Source organism: Tigriopus californicus, chromosome 9 (assembly GCF_007210705.1).
Source record: "Tigriopus californicus strain San Diego chromosome 9, Tcal_SD_v2.1, whole genome shotgun sequence".
Classification (NCBI taxonomy): Eukaryota; Metazoa; Arthropoda; class Copepoda; order Harpacticoida; family Harpacticidae; genus Tigriopus; species Tigriopus californicus.
The window spans coordinates 15,225,570-15,242,842 of record NC_081448.1 but is presented as its reverse complement, the minus strand read 5'-3'; the positions used below and the strand labels follow the sequence as shown (position 1 = coordinate 15,242,842).

General features: G+C 44.1%; 1 protein-coding gene across 2 annotated transcripts in view; it reads left to right on the top strand.

Moving 5' to 3' along the window:
* The first annotated feature begins 2,059 nt into the window (after window positions 1-2,059).
* The window catches only part of LOC131887337 (nuclear receptor corepressor 2-like), a 26,004-nt gene continuing 10,790 nt past the window's right edge, over window positions 2,060-17,273 (top strand). The window contains exons 1-5 of one of the 2 annotated variants that reach the window (XM_059235922.1): window positions 2,060-2,621; window positions 11,487-11,847; window positions 12,908-13,065; window positions 13,179-13,607; window positions 14,268-14,565. In XM_059235922.1, the coding sequence (XP_059091905.1) occupies window positions 2,494-2,621; window positions 11,487-11,847; window positions 12,908-13,065; window positions 13,179-13,607; window positions 14,268-14,565 (1,374 nt within the window). In that variant the 5' untranslated portion in view covers window positions 2,060-2,493. The remainder of the gene's footprint in view (window positions 2,622-11,486; window positions 11,848-12,907; window positions 13,066-13,178; window positions 13,608-14,267; window positions 14,566-17,273) is intronic. The other variant, XM_059235924.1, reaches the window with a different exon arrangement.

Genomic DNA, 17,273 nt, shown 5'->3' with positions numbered 1-17,273 from the left:
CCCAGGAGCTAGGGAAGTCTAGCAGGAAAATTCCTATTAACCTCACGAAAGTTACTTGCAAATATCACGCAACTTATTTTTTACAGTTTGATTTTTCCTTCTTGAGAAACCTGTTCCATCCGATCTTGTTCTACGCAGTTCCTTGCAACAAAGACGAGCGATTTTAAGTAGTTGAAAATTCGATAGTGTAGTCGTCAGATTTAGAGGCAGATCTGAGGAGGTTCTAACAACACATATGAGCGCGATTTACCCACGCATTGTTTTGGGCCTGTTTAAGCATTGTTTTTAGTTATGTCTTAAGGATGTCGCTCTTGCCCCGTTGCTTTTTTTCCCTCACTGCATGACTTCCAACCGCAACGGTTGCACGCATAAATCAAAATATTGTACTTCACATGCGCTCCATCCAGACCGAACGTTTTATCCATGGGGAAGTTCACGGAATTAATGGAAGGCTCTGCAACACCCGTTTGTACGGAACGATTCAGCACTCTGTGCTTCAACCGAATTGAGCAAAATTGTATTCAATGGCAAGGCTAGGAACACGTCTATTAGGACCAAACAAGCAGGATCTTATACGTCCACTTGATGTAAATGATTGTAAGTGCATAAGCAGGATTAGCACTTGATGTCGAATACTGACGTTGAATGTGTGCCACCTCACTTATTGCTGGGTAGCATGCTCTTGAAAAATGGCACCTCGTAATGAAGGTCCCGAAAATACTTTTTGATATAGGGTCAAACAAAGTGGATGCTCAGCCACTCGAACTGTATGCTTGCGCCATCGTCACTTTCAGTGTTTTGGTTCATTTTCTTTTTAAATAAAATTGACATTTCAAGCTTGAGCATAACTCAAAAGTCAATAATAGTACATAGTAGACATGCACGAAAGTACTAAATATTCCCGCAAGCATATGGAGATCTTCATGAACTTAAATCCTTACAAAAAAATACGCTCTGACGTCAAATTGCTATTTCACCTCCCCATTTTGAAAGAACAAGTGGGCTATTTCTTGATCAGCTTAAATCCTTAAAAACCGTACATCCGCCTTGGCCGTGACGTCAAATTGCTATTTCACCTCCCCATTTTGAAAGAACAAGTGGGCTATTTCTTGATCAGCTTAAATCCTTAAAAGTAGCTTTCAGGTTGTTCTTTTTGTGCAATGTAGTATGTAAAAGGGGGGGGGGAAGCTGGCCACTCAAATAGCAGAGCCTTGTGCTGCCCTGGAGAAAAGCGTGACTGGGGTGGTGGTGGTGGAAGTGGTGTTGGGCTCTGCCGTCTACTCACAGCACCGCTGCACCCTAATCCAGGCCTTGTTTCATCTTCTCCATTTTCGTTGCTACTCTTGTGCGCCAGAGTTCGTCCCTCTGTCCACATGGAGGGCATTCCGCGAGTATTCAAGCTTCTTTCCCCACTAAAACAGACTTGGACTCGGCCAACGGAACCTGTTTCCTCCTTTAGGGACAGACTTATTTGGCTTCCAGAGAACATTTGAGCAAACTATTGTCGTTATTTATTGACAGCATAAGTAATTTCTTTAATTCTTCTCTCACAAAATCAAGTTTTGATTACGTATATTTGAAATTTAGGTCAGTAAAACTGAAAATCTGGTGCATCTTAAATCAATTTTTAGTTGTGAGCTTGGAATTTTTTATCCCTAGTGTGCCTTTGAAAACCCTTCGAGGTACGTAAGCTCCGTCAGCCCGAGCTACGAAGGGAGGCTTGCCGGTCATTTTCAAGTCACACCACTCGGAGTATCCGATCCTCAATGTCGATGTAGAAGACTAACAGCTAGAAGAAGGGGGTGGCTCTGGCCGAACTTCCGTGCGTGCTGCTGCATCTGCCCGTTGTTCAAGTTATAGTACGATAAGAGCATAACTCCGGCACACAGAAATACGAGTTGCCGCCCCCTTGCGTCGAAAGCTACTAGTAGTAGTTGTAGTGGCTACAGTGAGCTGAAGACTGCCGCGGTCGAGAAGATCATCTCTCTCTCTCTCTTTCTTTTTTCTCTCTCTATCTCTCCCTCTTTCATAAGTCTGCCTGTTCCTTCTACTGGTTGGCCCTCAGTCGTTTGTGTGCTGCGATCGCCTCAACAGTCTCCGGTCGCCTTGTTCAACGGCCAGACGCCGGACTATTCGCCGATCGTTGAAATACGCCGCCAAAAAAACGTACGGGACCTGGACGAAATATCGCCGGGGAATTTCAGCACAGGGCTGATTCCCAAGAAGCTACGGAAAAGGTGGCATCCCTTGAACTCAAGCTGGAACATTTGTAAAGCAATTGCGTTCCAGCCCAATTTTATATTTACCAACCGTTGGGCGTGTCCTGGGACCGTGTTTCGTCCCATCCAATTTCGTGACTGCCTAGATTAGGCGGGGTTCTTCAGCCCCGGATATGGCTATTGGCATGAGGAATTGAGTCTCGGTTCTAAACCCTTGCCTTGGTTGGTGTGATCCGTCAACAGCTGTGTTCTAGGAGGTGGTCTTTGACGATTCATGTCGGCCCCTCCAGATGTTCGAACTTTGCCACCCTCGGCCACACCTCCTGGAGGAGCCACAGGCCGGGGGGTGGCACCTGGACCGCAGGTATTCATGTCTAGGCATCATCCCCATCAACACCAAAGGTAAGCAAGATTTTTTTTCTTTGACTCCTCTTGTCAATATTGACTTGCATATACTTGACACTGAATACACCACACTTCACACATCTGCGATATTGAACTAGAAATTTCGTCCACGTATGTTTACGATTTAACTTAGATTTATCAACGTCATCAACGAAGTGTGTTTTGCTTTGATTGTACATTTCAATTGAACTTATAAATTTTAGTCACTGGTCTTTAGGGTCCTAGTTTCTTGTCAATCACAAAAGAGACTTCAGGACTTGAATAGATAAACAAATAAATAAGCAAATAGTGAATCTCCGAGATTGCTACCAAAAAAAAATTATCAACAATGAAGAGGATATACTTCTTTGGAATTTATCTCATACCCAATGCACTAGTAAGAGCATCACTTTTCTGACCTTTCAGTAACGTAGAACCAATCTCCCTATCCTTCTTAAAAATGATTTGAAGAATGGCAGGCAAACGTTTCATATATTTGAGGTAAATCATCTTGCTCAATGGTCATGATTTAATTGACATACATTCAATTGAATCTTCATTCAAACTTTTGGCTCCCAGAGTATAAAAAAAATCATTGGCCATCAATAGACCCGAAATCTAGTGCTTGCGACTACTCTTCAACGAGGATGACCTTTTCGGTGTAATAATTTTCATGTTGAAACCTTACCTCCATTTTTCTGTAACACCGGTTTCCATTGCAGCTTTGTAAGGCATTTGGTTTGATATCTCAATTCTAGGCCTCTATCATGCATTACGGGGGCCCTGAGCATCATCATTTGCTTTATATGATGTATATACATAGACAGCAGAGTACAAGTCTACTCAAATATTCCATCAATTTCTCGTATAAGTTTTGAGGCTTTTGCTTGCTTAGTTACATCACGTTAAGTCAAAGCGATTGTCAAGGACATGGTAACACCTTCATAGAAAATGGTCAAGGGGAATAATTTCTATTTGCCAAGTAAGAACCCAAAGCCTAAGAAGAACCCACTGATCAGGTGGTATCTTCTGTAAAATATTCGTTCTTTTACCGCAGCCATCTTGGAGTGATAAAATCGAACAGTAGGCAATAAAACATGGTCAAACTTAAAATGAGTTCTCATGAATGACTAAAGAGTAGTAAGATGTGCAGCAGTGCATGGACCCGTTCTGGAAAAAGGCTCGCGTTTGGATGATTTGAGGATCCCATGTAAGTGCCATGTTGTCATCGTCTTGGAATGACTCTTCTTGCTTGGTTACTTCTGGTACATACTCAGTCATACTCTGTAGTGACTGCTTGGATTCACGAGACAGTGTTGCCATATGCCCTGAAGATCTTTGATGATTGACGTGCTCACGCATGGCCAACGAGTTGTTACATGTGTGCGGAAAAAAGAAAAAAAGAGCGAGACAACCATTAGCTTGCATTTGGGAACCAGTTAAATACGTGCCTCTCCAATAAATCGAGAAGGATAGCGAGAGAGAGAGAATACTAGTAGTAATTTCTACATTCCCGTAAGTCGACTTCAATTTCCCAACTTGTTCTGCTTTGGGTTCTTTTGGCCAGTTCTTCGGAATATGATGTGCGAGTGTGTGTATGTGTGTGCATGAGAGAGAGAGAGAGTAGTGCCTTCACTCACTCCGTGGCACACACGCAACTCGCATACATTGTCTCAGTCATTCTTCCCTCGCTCTGCAGAGAGGTTTCTACTCGAGTCGATCCCCCTGTGGGTCGAAGCTTTGGCTGTTTGTAGGCAGACTTTGCCTTACTGTTGTCCCCTCCGCTCCTCTGGTTGAGATCCTCGTCGACGTTCTTGTCTGCGCCAGCAAGTTCAAAAGCTCTGAAGGTTCGCTGAATGGATTGGTGGCTGCAACCTCCCTCTCTGGCCAAGTCCTGGAGGATCTCCAGCAGCTAGCGACTCTTTCTGCATCAGCTGGAGAAAGAGAAGAAAGAGGAATGGTGGCAGCCGCTGGCTTAGGCAGACTTAAGACATTAAGGTAGAAGTGGGCAGCTGTAAGGGTATGATAAAGAAGGAGGTGCTCTCGTGTTCTTGGTCCTGCTTGCTGTTCGGCTGCTGCAGACTCCATTGGCCGAGTCATTGCATTTCTGGCTTGGATCCCTTGCCTTAATTCCAGGCACACTCGGCATGAAACAGAAAAAGAAGACGACGAAGAGGGGACGAACTGACGTTGTGAGAGACGAGGAGAGGGAGTACTTGGGAGGCAAAGGCGAGGGAGGGATCGACTCTGGTGTTAGGAGAGAATTGTTCAGAGTTAAGTGAGAAGTGCCTCTGAGACTTCTTTGGACAGAACGACGATGTCGTTTGCTCGTTCGTGTCTCCTTCCCTCTTTTGATCTCTCTGGCTGTCTCTGTTCCTTCTCCTTTTTTCGCCTTTGATATTAAAGGAGAATAAGCTGACGTCATTTAAACTCGCTCATAAAAGATGTTGGTGCGATACTGCTAGTCATGGCAACTCGATGTGCATTCAAATAGCGAACTATCTAAGACCATTCAGCTTGAATCCCTAACTCGGGGGCCCTAAGATGAATAATGCGTCATCCCGATGGAATGAAAGACCGAGCTCATGCACCTGAGTGTTGGGAGAGACTCCACGACTTCATTTGCAAGTGGCATTTCCGTCTGGAGAGGATTCATTTCAATTGAACAAGGCCATGACAAGAAGTCCGTCCCTTGATCATACTTGGTAGAACTTCCATCTTCGGTCGTCTTTGGACCACCCTATGGATGGCCCTACATGCATACGCTTACAGCATATGGTCACTCCCAAAGACAGTAATGCAATTAGAACTAAGAGCAACCGAGTCGTCGCGGTTGGCATTGGGTGAGATGTGTTTTGAAGCAAACATATTTGTCCACGCCAACCTTCCTCTCCCTAGAGTTTTCTCTTGGATTGAATAGTTTGTAGATCCGGTAATCCGTTTTGTGGACCTGAATTCATGGCAAGATGATATGCACCTTGAATGTGAAGCAGACCTTTGTTTTTCTATCATCAGGAATATGTAAAAAATCTCGTCCGAACAAACATTTCATAGAATGACGCAGTTTATTTTCCTACTTGACATGTTAAATATCGGACTTGCCCAAGAGCTCATCACCAGTTTGGAGCCAAAATAAGATGTTACCTGCTTCTATAGCATGTTTTGGGGCAATTGTGGACCCCCTTTCTTTAAGGGAAACATGCTTTCTCTTTCAAGTCCTCGGTTCATGTCCAGCAAACCTGTCGGTTTTCGGGGTTATTGTGCCAAATATTCTGGAATGACACTGCAAATAATTCCTGTCATCAGGCTGTGAATCATGGAATCGTTGAATAATGATCCGTGTTCGTTGGGAACTTTTCTGTCCATACTCCTCGAAAACAGTGGCCAGGCTACAAGCTTGAAACTTCTATCACAATGTCCTTGAAAGCCATGAAAATTGCGAATGCATTTAAAGCTTTGTTAAACTCATGCGTGCCTTGAGTTTGATATTTTTGCAAATGCGCTGGCCCTTTCTTCTAAAATACACGTGTTCTACGCAGCACTCGCGGTTAATATTCGTTCGATTCGTTCAGATCCTTCATTTTGGCAAGTGTCCAAGAAACAATCTGCGCCTTCTCGGAATTTCAACTCAATTCCTGCCAAGTTTAGCTTGGCGGATCAAAACCAAAGCCTGATGGCCTATTACTCTTCTCGAGGCTCAACTATCATTTTGCTCTAAAAGAGGCGACTTCATTGGTCCCTAAGTTTCTGAACTTTATGACCTTTAGCTTGCTATACTGTGTGCTCGGACGGATTTTATCGCTTTTCCGTTAAACTGTGATCGTATCTCGCCTCTTTTCCTTCTGTTCGTTTCTCCTTTTTCCGATTTGGTCTCGACTCTCTCGTCAATGCTCCCTCCTTTCACATTTCATGAGGATTTTCGTGCTCGAGATTTCCTTGAACATTCTTTAGGGTCCTCTCGCAAGTCTCCCTGCCATCCGCCTCAATCAAGCCCAATAGAAACTGGATGTGCAATCGGGATTCCTAGTGTTGCCAAATACCTGTCAAGAAAAAAGCCGTCTCGACCCTTTTTGGTTATTTTGTCCAGATTGGCCAGGTCTCTCGGTCTCGTTGACGTGGTCATTTCATGGTCGCTCCCGTCTTTGTTTTAGTGGACCAATGTGGACGATGTTCATCCTAAGATTAGTTTTCCGCCTAGCCCTTCCTCCCAACCCTCCCAACTGAGGCAGACTTTCCGCGAAAGACCTGGAATAGCAGTGGTCAAGAAATGCTCGGGGCGGTATGTCTAGTCTTATTTGATTCGTTCTACTTCTTCTGGGCGAACTAATATTGGGATTGGAATGAGTACGAAATCTTGAATAGAGCTGTGCAACGCGTTTCAAGCTGAGCTAGTGTCTGGTCTCCCTCTTCGCTCCTTTCCCAAGTTTGGTCCATCTTGTGTCTCTCGGGAGATTGAAGTCTTCCTTTGATTTAGGGGTCCAAAGTTGATATCCTTGCCTTAGAACGCTGCCTAGGATGAGTTTCTACTTTCTAAAGAAGGTTCGTTCCATGATGCCCAGGCAGCCAATGGAATCTTGGAGCAGGATGTTGTTGGATCTCATTTGGTGCTCAAGTTTTTACCTGATGATCCAAAAAAGGAAATGATAGGCTCAGGTGTTGTTCAAAGCATTTCCAATCCCAAATCCTGCTTCAGAGACATTCTCGATTCACCCTCAAATTGAAAGACAAATGTAATCGAGAGACGTCCAAGAAAACGATCTCTTGAGACGGAAAATGGCCGTCGGGAAATCGGTGCTTCAACTATCAAAGCCGACCTTCTTGATTGCCAAAGCTTCGGCCTCCCACCAAAGATTGTTGCTTTTAGGTGTCACGTGCAATTAAGCTTGACAGAAGAGAAGCAAAGGATGTATGTGCGTAATGTTTTTTTTTTGAAAGATTGGCCTCCAAGGAATGTCGTTGAAATGAACTAACTATCCAGGCAAACCATGGTTTTTTTTCCAATGTGCTCTAAATTATTTTTCTTCAAAGTACGTTAATCAAGACTAGGAGATTTAGTCAATGAAGTATTATTGTGCATTTATTAATTATTCTAACTTCAGAGTCGTTTTTGTAGCCAAACTTCCGTTCTCTTTAAGTAGATGGCTTTAGCAGGATCAGAAAAAAAGTATGTTCATCAAGTCGTGCGCACGTGAAACGAATTTTGAAATCCGTGAATGGATTTTGGCTGCATTGTTTTCACAAACTTATTCAGATAGAAGATGCCCATAATGCTTGGGAAGCTATTTTTTGTCCTTAGGCGCATCCTTTGACCAAGGGATAGGCCTCAAGGCTCTACGCAGTCGGCTGTGTCGAATTGAAAGTTCTTCTCAGTCACTCGTTCTGATCATATATTGTTTTGTGGTGGGTGAAGGGGCTTCTCAGGGGCTTCTCAGGCTTTGCTCACTTCTCTGTGTCTTGCATCCTTCTTTCGAGGCATTTGCATCCATTTCTAAGCAAGCCAGTAAATGAATGTAAGTGCTTTTAATGATCATCTTTTGGAGCTTCCAGAGTCGGTCCCTCGCATCAAACTTGTTTCTCTCTCATTTGGCCATAAAACAAATCCCCCGAAACAGCGAGTTTCAATTGAACGATTGACAAACTATCTATCTCAAGGCCATCATGACCAAGGTAGTGGTGACAATGTTGGCTCCTCGATCAAAGTTTTGAAAGCGATCCTCTTTCCATCAAATCATCATCCACCATCATGTTCTCAATGACGTACTGGGAGGAAATGGCAACTGCGTAGGAACTATGTCGTGATGACATGGCAGGTTGCTCACTGTGACTCCTAGAATTTTGCCGTCCCAGTCACCCTTACAAAAAGTCTGAGCCTTTCAACGATTTATCTTTCTGAATGTGTGCGTTCTGTTGCAATCAGCCAATCCTTCGACATTGGTGGAGCTGCAAAAAAGTAGATTATTAATCACCGACCCTGGCATACGTAATGTTCATTTTCAATGCTGATAGACACGGACTTCAAAACTGAAATTGACCAGACCCCTCCGTCCCCCGTTACTCCTTGATTTGAAAAAGAAACGCATGTGGAATGAAATGAAGATCCATTCTCTCATCTTTGTATATCGAGCTAAACTTTGGATTGGAATGTACTTTGGGATCTTCTGGTTGGGATGGGATGCTCGATTTCCTTCCCTTGGTGATGAAGAGGGGATTAGTTTTTTTTTTGCACTCATCGAACAGTTGTAGCAGGGGACTAACGCTGCTGCTGGTCCTCGCCCCATTTGTTCCTTAGAAATGCTGCTCTCTATTCTATGGCCGATGAAGTGATCTGGTTGGGCGGAAGGCAAGGTTGGGAATCGATATGATTCTTGGCAAGTTGGACGATTATACTGCATTGCAGGGTATCTACTACACTTGGGCCATTAAACCGCCCTGAGTGGATGTATCGCCTCATCCTGAGCGATTCTCCAATCTCAATGAATGTAGTTTCCAACTGGGATTTCTTCAATGTCTTTATGGCAACTGTGACTAGACCAATTACGGCCCTCTGGCCTTCCTTCACTTCTTTGCCTTCTCTTCCCCCTCTTTCCCCCGCAACATTGTGGATGAGATTGTTGCGACGTGTTACTTTCAAGTATTCAATAGCTATTCTGAGATACTAAAACTTGGACTGGATGGACTTTAAAATTCGTGCTTCAATTTCTGCCCTTGGTCATTCTCCGCCAAACTCGAATTCGTGTCAGATATATGAGCAGGACTTGCTTTCAGTCAACGTCATTTGGTCTCCTTTTTGCCTCCTTAAGCCAACTCGATCGAGCAAAGTAAGTGAGAGAGAGAGAGAGAGAAGAACGAAGGAACGAAAGAAAGAAACGCGCAACGCCACCAAAGTCGGTCCCCTTGCCATGGAACCCAGAGCAGACAACTGAACTCAGGGTTGCCATAGCGGAAAAAGTCAGCGAATGAATGAATTATAGAAGAGTCTTTGTGCTGGTTTGCACAAAATGAGGCTCGATTATGCCGTCGTCTTCGTCTATAACAAAGGAGTACGTAATGAAGAGAGGAACCCCTTCAAGTGTTGAACAAGATAGCAAGTGCGTTTATTATTCACGTGTTTGAATTTTCTCGAGTGCCGATGTCAATGATTAGGACTCTGGATTGGGTGTAGCTGAAACTCAAAACGTAAACGATTGGCAAACAAAAGTAGGTAACCGTGTCATTTGCTCTGTAGAATGTCTTTTAGGATGAACTAATACAATAGTGTAGATTTCATTAGAGCCAGTTCAGTGTTCAAAAGGTGTATATCTCAACTCGATAAGAGTGGCTCATCCATTAGTCATCGAACGATTTTGTACCTGGCGGTGCGAACACGTCGATTCACCAACTCTCCACTAGAAAGTCGTAGTCGACGATGTGGTTGAAAGCAACCCTGAATAGAGGTGCAAGTTCTCTTCCAAGGAAAGAAGAGCTGGGAAGAAATCGTCGGAAAAGCACCCAAGCACCCACCCTGGAGCCTTAATTTATTTTCGTGAAAAGCATTCCCTGGACTCACTGCTAGTCAGCAAAACGCCAACTGCGAACAACAGCAACAACGTGCCGTGCTTGATGGCACGAAAAGATGAGGAGAATGAGGCGGAGGCGGAGGCGGAGGCGGAGGTAGAGGCGGAGGTAGAGGCGGAGGCGGTGGTGCTGGAAAAGACGAGGCCAAAACTAAACAGCTTCGTATTAGCTGCTAACCGTTAAGCTGTTTCAAGGGAATGACAGCTAGGGAGTTTATTTTGTTGGCCCGCCATTGTCAATTACGAAGCTGTTTTCTGAACTTCAGCTGTGTTGCAAGTGAAAACGCATTCAAATCATATCGCAATGGAAAAGCCCTTGTACCTCTATGCTTGGCATGATTGATGTTCTCGGTAAACAAGTATTGTCAAAAAGATATCGTCCAGACTCCCGGTTCCAGGTCGGCCTTTTTTATTCGTACTTACATCAGAGAAAGATCTTCCATCGCTCACAATATCTTGGCCTACCTACCCCCTACTGCGTGTTCCACCTTTGGGTAATCCAAGAAGTGGCACGACGAAATGATGAAATGGAACTGGAGGAACGAGGCTTTGGGGAGTTCATTCGAGATGCTCAGGTTGAAAGAGAATGGGTCTGGGCTCCCTTCGGAGTTCCTTTTCCATTTAGATGGTATTACGATATCAGGTTGGGCCCTTGATAGCTAGATATTCATTAATGGAACGGAGATAGAGCGCTCCTCGGCATTCACTTTTGGTTCCAGGGACCCGACCCGTTGGTAGCAGCTCTGGAGTCCAAAGTTGTGGGAAGTTCTCGCTCTTGTCCTCGAGAGGCCATCTAGGAGTCTGGAAGCGATAGAATTGCATTCTACTGTATAGCTGACTACGAAAATGTAGTTCAAGTCACTCTCACAAAGTTGATGCATCAGGGGTTAGGTTCTCAACCCTGCTTTAGTCCCCTTAATAGTTAGAATCGGACTGTTCAAACATAAAGAGTATAAATTGCTCTACCTAATACCTATTGATTATCATTATGTGTTATCAGAGGCCCAGAGGCCAGGGGATGTTATGTTGCGACTTACCCAAGCGTAGGTGCTAATGTTGAAAAGAAGTAAGAGAGCCATTTCAAGGCTGAAGGTTTCTTCGACTACGGATAAAATGATCAAATATGTAGCATATTTGCTTTGCCAATCACTAAATAAAAAGCGCTTTCGTGCACTTAGATTGAAAGAGTTGCTAACCAAGCAAGATACCAGCACGTCATAAAGCATTTGTTTGCTGAAAACATTAAGTCATTCTTACTAACACGTTAACGAAAAATGATTTGTTTTTGTTGGAATTATGAACGTATTTCATGTGATCATTTTTATTCCAGACATATGCCCAACAATGTTGCCGCAGTATCTGCGGCTGCAGTTGCTTCGTATCACCAGCAGGCTGCTGCAGCCGGGCTGGACGTGTCTAGCCCTTCCAAACGGCTGGCTGCAGCTGGGGGTAATGTGGGCGTGCCCCAAGGGATCGGAGGAGCACCGGGACAATTTGCTAACAATATGACCCGAAATCAGAATCTGGCCGCTTTCACAGCCGCATTTGCCAATGCGAGTGCTGGACGTCAACATTACGACCTCGCCCAGATGCGAGTAGGCGGGCACCACACCACCGTGGGCCTCACTCCGGGCATACCTGTAACTTCTTATACCAGCAGTCGAGAAGCATTTGTCAGAGGTGGACCCCAGGTAAGGCCGCATTCTTCAGTCTGTATTGACATTTTAAGTGACCTTGATAAAGTGCAACCAGATTCAAGTGTGTGTTGTCAATGGAATGCTTTCATTTTGCTTGGTGGCTCCTTTGAAAACTTCCTGTGGCTCTTCAATCAAATACACTGTGTATTAGATTAATTGTAGTAAACAAACCATGAGGAGTGCACTATCCAATACGAAGTCGTTTCAGTCACAGCTCAAGAACTCATGGATTCATTTCATTCGCAATGAAACAGATATAGTTCCACTTCAATGCTGCTCTTCTACTTCGGTTATTCCCATTCCCTATTCGCCGCGTAGAACCTATCAGAGTAAACACTGATTGGCGAACGCTTGCACAAATCTAGGATCCGCACCTTCCAATGTTCCTACCACCTTCGCCCACCATGGCTTCGTTATACGTTAAATTTCTGAAAGAACCCTCAATGAAAAAGAAATCCCAAGCGAATCCTGACAATTTTGACCTCAAATGATTGGGTTGCCCAGGTTACTTTACTATCATGGCATCCTAAGGTTTTTTACTTTGAAAGCAGAGTACTAGGGAGCATTTTGAAGGATTCTACCCGCTCTCAATTTCTAGCCAGGCAAGAACATTTCTTTTAGGGACCTTATCTTGTACCCCCAACAATTTTCAAGTAGAAAAATTGACTTGAAGTAATCTTGGAATCATACCTGGGTGGGATTCATCAATACCCTGTTGGCCCCAAATGTGTAAATGTAATCGATCCACAATAATAGTAAGCATATCAAATGTTGATAGAGCCAATACATACAGTACTCACGTTTGTCAAGCCATGGGTGCCCTGTTTGGCCCTTGACACGTTTGTGCTCATTAGAAGTTGCATCCGAAATCTATTTTAAGGGCAAACACTTACTAGTATTCACAGAAGATTGTTAAACCATGTGAAATGTTTATTGGGTGCTTCAAGTCCACATGAGGTCCAACTTGAAAAACATATTTGTCTTAATTGACTATTGTCCACTTCAAAATTGACGAACAGTTGAGTAAAGGCCTGCTATGTCTTTTCAATTGCAGAGTGGGAGTGATCACCACAGAGTACCTCTTCCAACGGCTGCAACCTCGTCAGCTACAGTGTCAGATCTGAGAACCCCTCAGCAGGTTGCTGCAGTAGCAGTGGCCAATAATAGTCAATCCAGGTTGCCGATCCGGCAATACCCTCCATCACTGTATCAGTAAGTATTGAACCATAGTTGCCAAGCCTCAAATTGATGACGAGGTACGGAGGGATCTCCGTTAGCAGACTCGATTGGGCGAAATTAGAACCTGTTCTGTCTTCACTCTATAGCAATTCCTTGTCTTCGTCAAGTCGTTCCAAGAGCCCACTCGGGCCAGGTCCCGCTAGCACCCCGACAAGCTCAACCAGCGCCGCTGCCCAGAGGTCCCTACTTGATTCCACTTACCAATTTGAAAGACAATATGCTAACACCATGGCTGTCTTGGCCATGGCCGGAGCCAATGCTATGGCAGCGGCCTCTGGAGCCACGTCGGCCCCTTCCAGTAGTTGGCCAGGGGGACATACAAGGTGCTCTAGTCCGACCTCCATTGGGAGTGGAGGCATGTATTCAATGACCTCAGCCACGCTCGGCAGCGGGCGAGTCAGTGGGACCAGTAAAGTGGGCGAGGGACCTGGGCGGGAGGCCAAATCGTCTTCGAACCTTCATTCTGGGAACGCTTCGAGTGCTACTTCGCAAAGCTTAAACGGCCGAAGGCGAAGGTCGGTGACTCGTATTTTTTGCCCTGGCATGGCCTTTGTTTGGTGTCATCGTGACCCTTAATAGGTGTTGTGTTGGCCTGACCTGGCATTTTTTTTTCTTTTTTTCTTGTTCCTTCTTGGTGTAAACATTCAAACCAGTTGATCCGCTGTCGAACTTATTCCTCTGCTTAACAAAGCAATGTTGATGTCGTATGCTAATAGAAGGAGGCTAGTCATAAAGATTTCATCTAACTGACTGCTTGTTTAAAGAACAGAAGAATCAAATTTGCGTTGAGGACATACTCTAAGACCCCCCCCCCCCCCCCCCCTTCCTGCTCCTAACCCCTTTCACGACTAACTCCAAGGCAGATGCGTCACCCAAATTGTCTCTTAGTCCTTCTTTGTACATGCTCTTCAAGCCTAAGGCGATTGTTGATATCAGCATATTCCTAATGGGAAATTCTAAATCGTACCTGGCAAACTTCTACATAACCTGTTGTTACCGTTCATTGTTGTATTTTATGAACCCATCGTTCTATTTCCACTGACCATAGACCTGACATCCTTTCATTATTCACATCATGTTTTCTGCACAGTCTTGCCTCGTACTGTTACAGTGGAACTAGGGCTCGTATTGTTCTTCCTTATCCACATCTAACCTCAAGTTTTCCCTTGTTTCAGTGGGGAAGCACCCGTCAGCAGTCCTTACTTACGGGAGCAGGTGGCAGTGGTGGCGGCCAGTGCTCCAGGGGTACACATACCCCTTCATCCCTCAGCCTCTTCCCTGGCACCCGGAGGTCGAATCATGGAAAACATACCCAACAAACGCCCTCGGCTTGATATGGGCGGAAATTCGGGTCACTCAATGGGCGCGGCTCATCACCTCCAACCTGGGCCTAGTTCCCGAGGACACCCTTCCCTCCAAATGCCCAGTAACGTGGCAGCGCCCTTGAGGATCGATACTAGAGACACAGTGAAGGTAGGGCCAAACATTTCACTCGTCCTTAAGATGGAAACGAATCCAAGAACCCTCCATATGCGAGTTGCCTCTTGCTGAAATTGAAACAGTAAGCCACAGCTTAGAGGTTCTTCTTAAGACCTCGCCTCGCCAGGGGTCTAGCCAGCTTAAGCTTACCACAAGATCTAGCTCCGAAAATTAGCTTTCTTGGGAAGGGAAATACGGGAGTCCTCGTTTAATTGTCAAAGAACATGTGACGGCTCTTAGTCGTTGGCAATTGTGGATGCGAGAATACACCTTTCCGGTGAGAACAACGGGCAGATTTCCCGCTCGGTTCACAACATGAAATTTCTTTGCAAGCTTAGTGAATAAATTTGAATGTCAAATGATGTTCTGTGTGAATGAAATAGGATAGGCTGGTTTGCCCATGCCTATTGGCAGACTTGTGACGTTATTGTAATTGCTTTTACGATTACATTTTCATGTAATTGCAATTATTTTTATTTTGAATTGGTTACACTTGTGCCAAATGTTTGAACTATTATTATCGTCTTTCACACCTTTTATTCGACTCATTTTTCTGCAAGTATTTTTTATCAGCTCTGAAACAAGTCGACCTTCTCGAATTATTTTTTTAAAGTTCTTTTCAGGGTGTTTAGTTAGACATTCGTGCCAATTCAGTGAATGGCAAGGCACTTTCTGATTTAGCTAAAAGGAACCGACTTTTTTTGCAAGAAGTATTTAAAAAAATCCATTTCCGATGTCAAAATGTATGAAACTTTGAAAAAAACTAGGCAGAGCGCTTATAATAGTGCCGAGTATTATCTGGTTAGAGTTTTCAAGCAAATTGTGTAGCAATGTCGCAGATAAGTTGCAATTTGAAGCTTGAAAAAAAAGAAATTAATAAATCACATTTCACGCCGATCTGATCGCAATTGTAATCAATTACAATTGGAAAGTCATTGAATTGACACAGGTCTGCTCATTGGCAAATTGGTCGTTAAGGTACATTTGCACGCACAACGAGAGCCATTTGCTTAACATTTCGAAATTGAGCACATTTGTTCGTCTAAGAAGCCTCTTAGAAATAGCTTTCTTAAAATGAAAGACCTTCTGCTCTCCTTCAGGGTTCTTAGAACCCTTCTTAGTATAGTGTCATCAAATGAAAATGAAAGCAAAAGGCTGTTGAACATCAAAGGACGGCAGAGAGATAAACGCAAAGAGAATGCAAATGAATGCACACAAAGGACCAGTTTCGACTGTACCTCGGGGCTGGTAGCTCCTGTTGTAATGGATATCTCAATCTCAAGTAAATATTATTGAACGATCATGGTGTTTCCATTCCATCTCCCCTTGTTATTCTCGCTTTCTTTCTCGTTTATTACTGGATGGAACCAAGCTTGATAACCATTTTGCCCTTGTAAGTCCTCAAGACTCAATGCTCTCCTCGCTTTCTCTCTTCTCTATTTTCGTCTCTTTTTCTCTCCCTCTTTTTTTTCTTGAATGCAATCTTGTCAGAATAGATTCTACGCGACTTTTGATTCTGAATGTCGGCCTCTGTCCCAAACACGAAAACGAGTACGTTTCCAAACTCGATGAGACTCATAATGACTCACAGGCAAGGAAGGTTTCCTTTGACGTCGTTTTTGTTCCTCTTTACCTAGAAGCTCGTTCAATGCTCTTGCACATAGTATTTTTGTCAATGCCTGCATTTTCTTCAAGCTACTTCAGAAACTAATCTGAGGTGATGAGAGAACCTATTTCAGGCAACTGCAAACTTCTCGAAACATTGAGTCATCCAAGGTTTTACCCCTACAAATTATCCCACTTCTCGTCATGAACTCGAAACAATCGCCTTCCCGTCTCGCTTTCTAGTAACCCCCCCCCGGTTTCTGTGCACGGGGAAGGCAGTAGATGTACGTAATTCATGTTTGAGGCAACCAGAGTACGAAGGTCCGTAGAAATGTGGGTCTATGGAAACCGGTTTCCTCAAGATGTCTATCATTCCGGTCGTTATCGTGTCCATTTTTTTTGCCAATGTGCCAATAAATCAATTTCCCAATGGGAAGGCAGATTCTACGCGGCGTTTTCCTGTCCAATGGATTGCTTGGTGATTTGTGACTCNGAAAACCAAACGGGCCACTCTTTAGTCGTTGAAAAGACCAGTTATTTTTAATGTCCAGCCACGTAGCGGACGCGATCTGTAAGAATCCTTTTGGCAAACTTTGCCCTCTCCTCTCCTCTGCTGCAGACCCCCATTTAGGCATTTTCAAGTTTATCTTCAGATGTTGGACTTGCGAAAAGTTTCCTGTTTTTATGGCGACCCTTCATCGGCAATTCAACAAGTGCGTGGTTTTAACCTTTCATCTTCGTCAGAATCCAGCTCCCTCGAGCTCTTTTTGGATCCTGTTCGTATTTGTATGCACATGATTACTTATTCGTGGAAGACTTAAGATTACACTAGGCTTGTGCTGAATCTCAGATAGACGGACTGGGATCGGAATATCGAAACAAATCAATCGTTCAGGAATCAACAGAAGAAAGTCCTGTGAGGGGATACTAACTAAGGAAAATTATGTGTACCTGTCTTTTTGCCAATGTGCCAATAAATCAATTTCCCAATGGGAAGGCAGATTCTACGCGGCGTTTTCCTGTCCAATGGATTGCTTGGTGATTTATGACTCGTTCAACTCTCTAACCTTTTTAGTCGGAATAACCCACACTCAGTC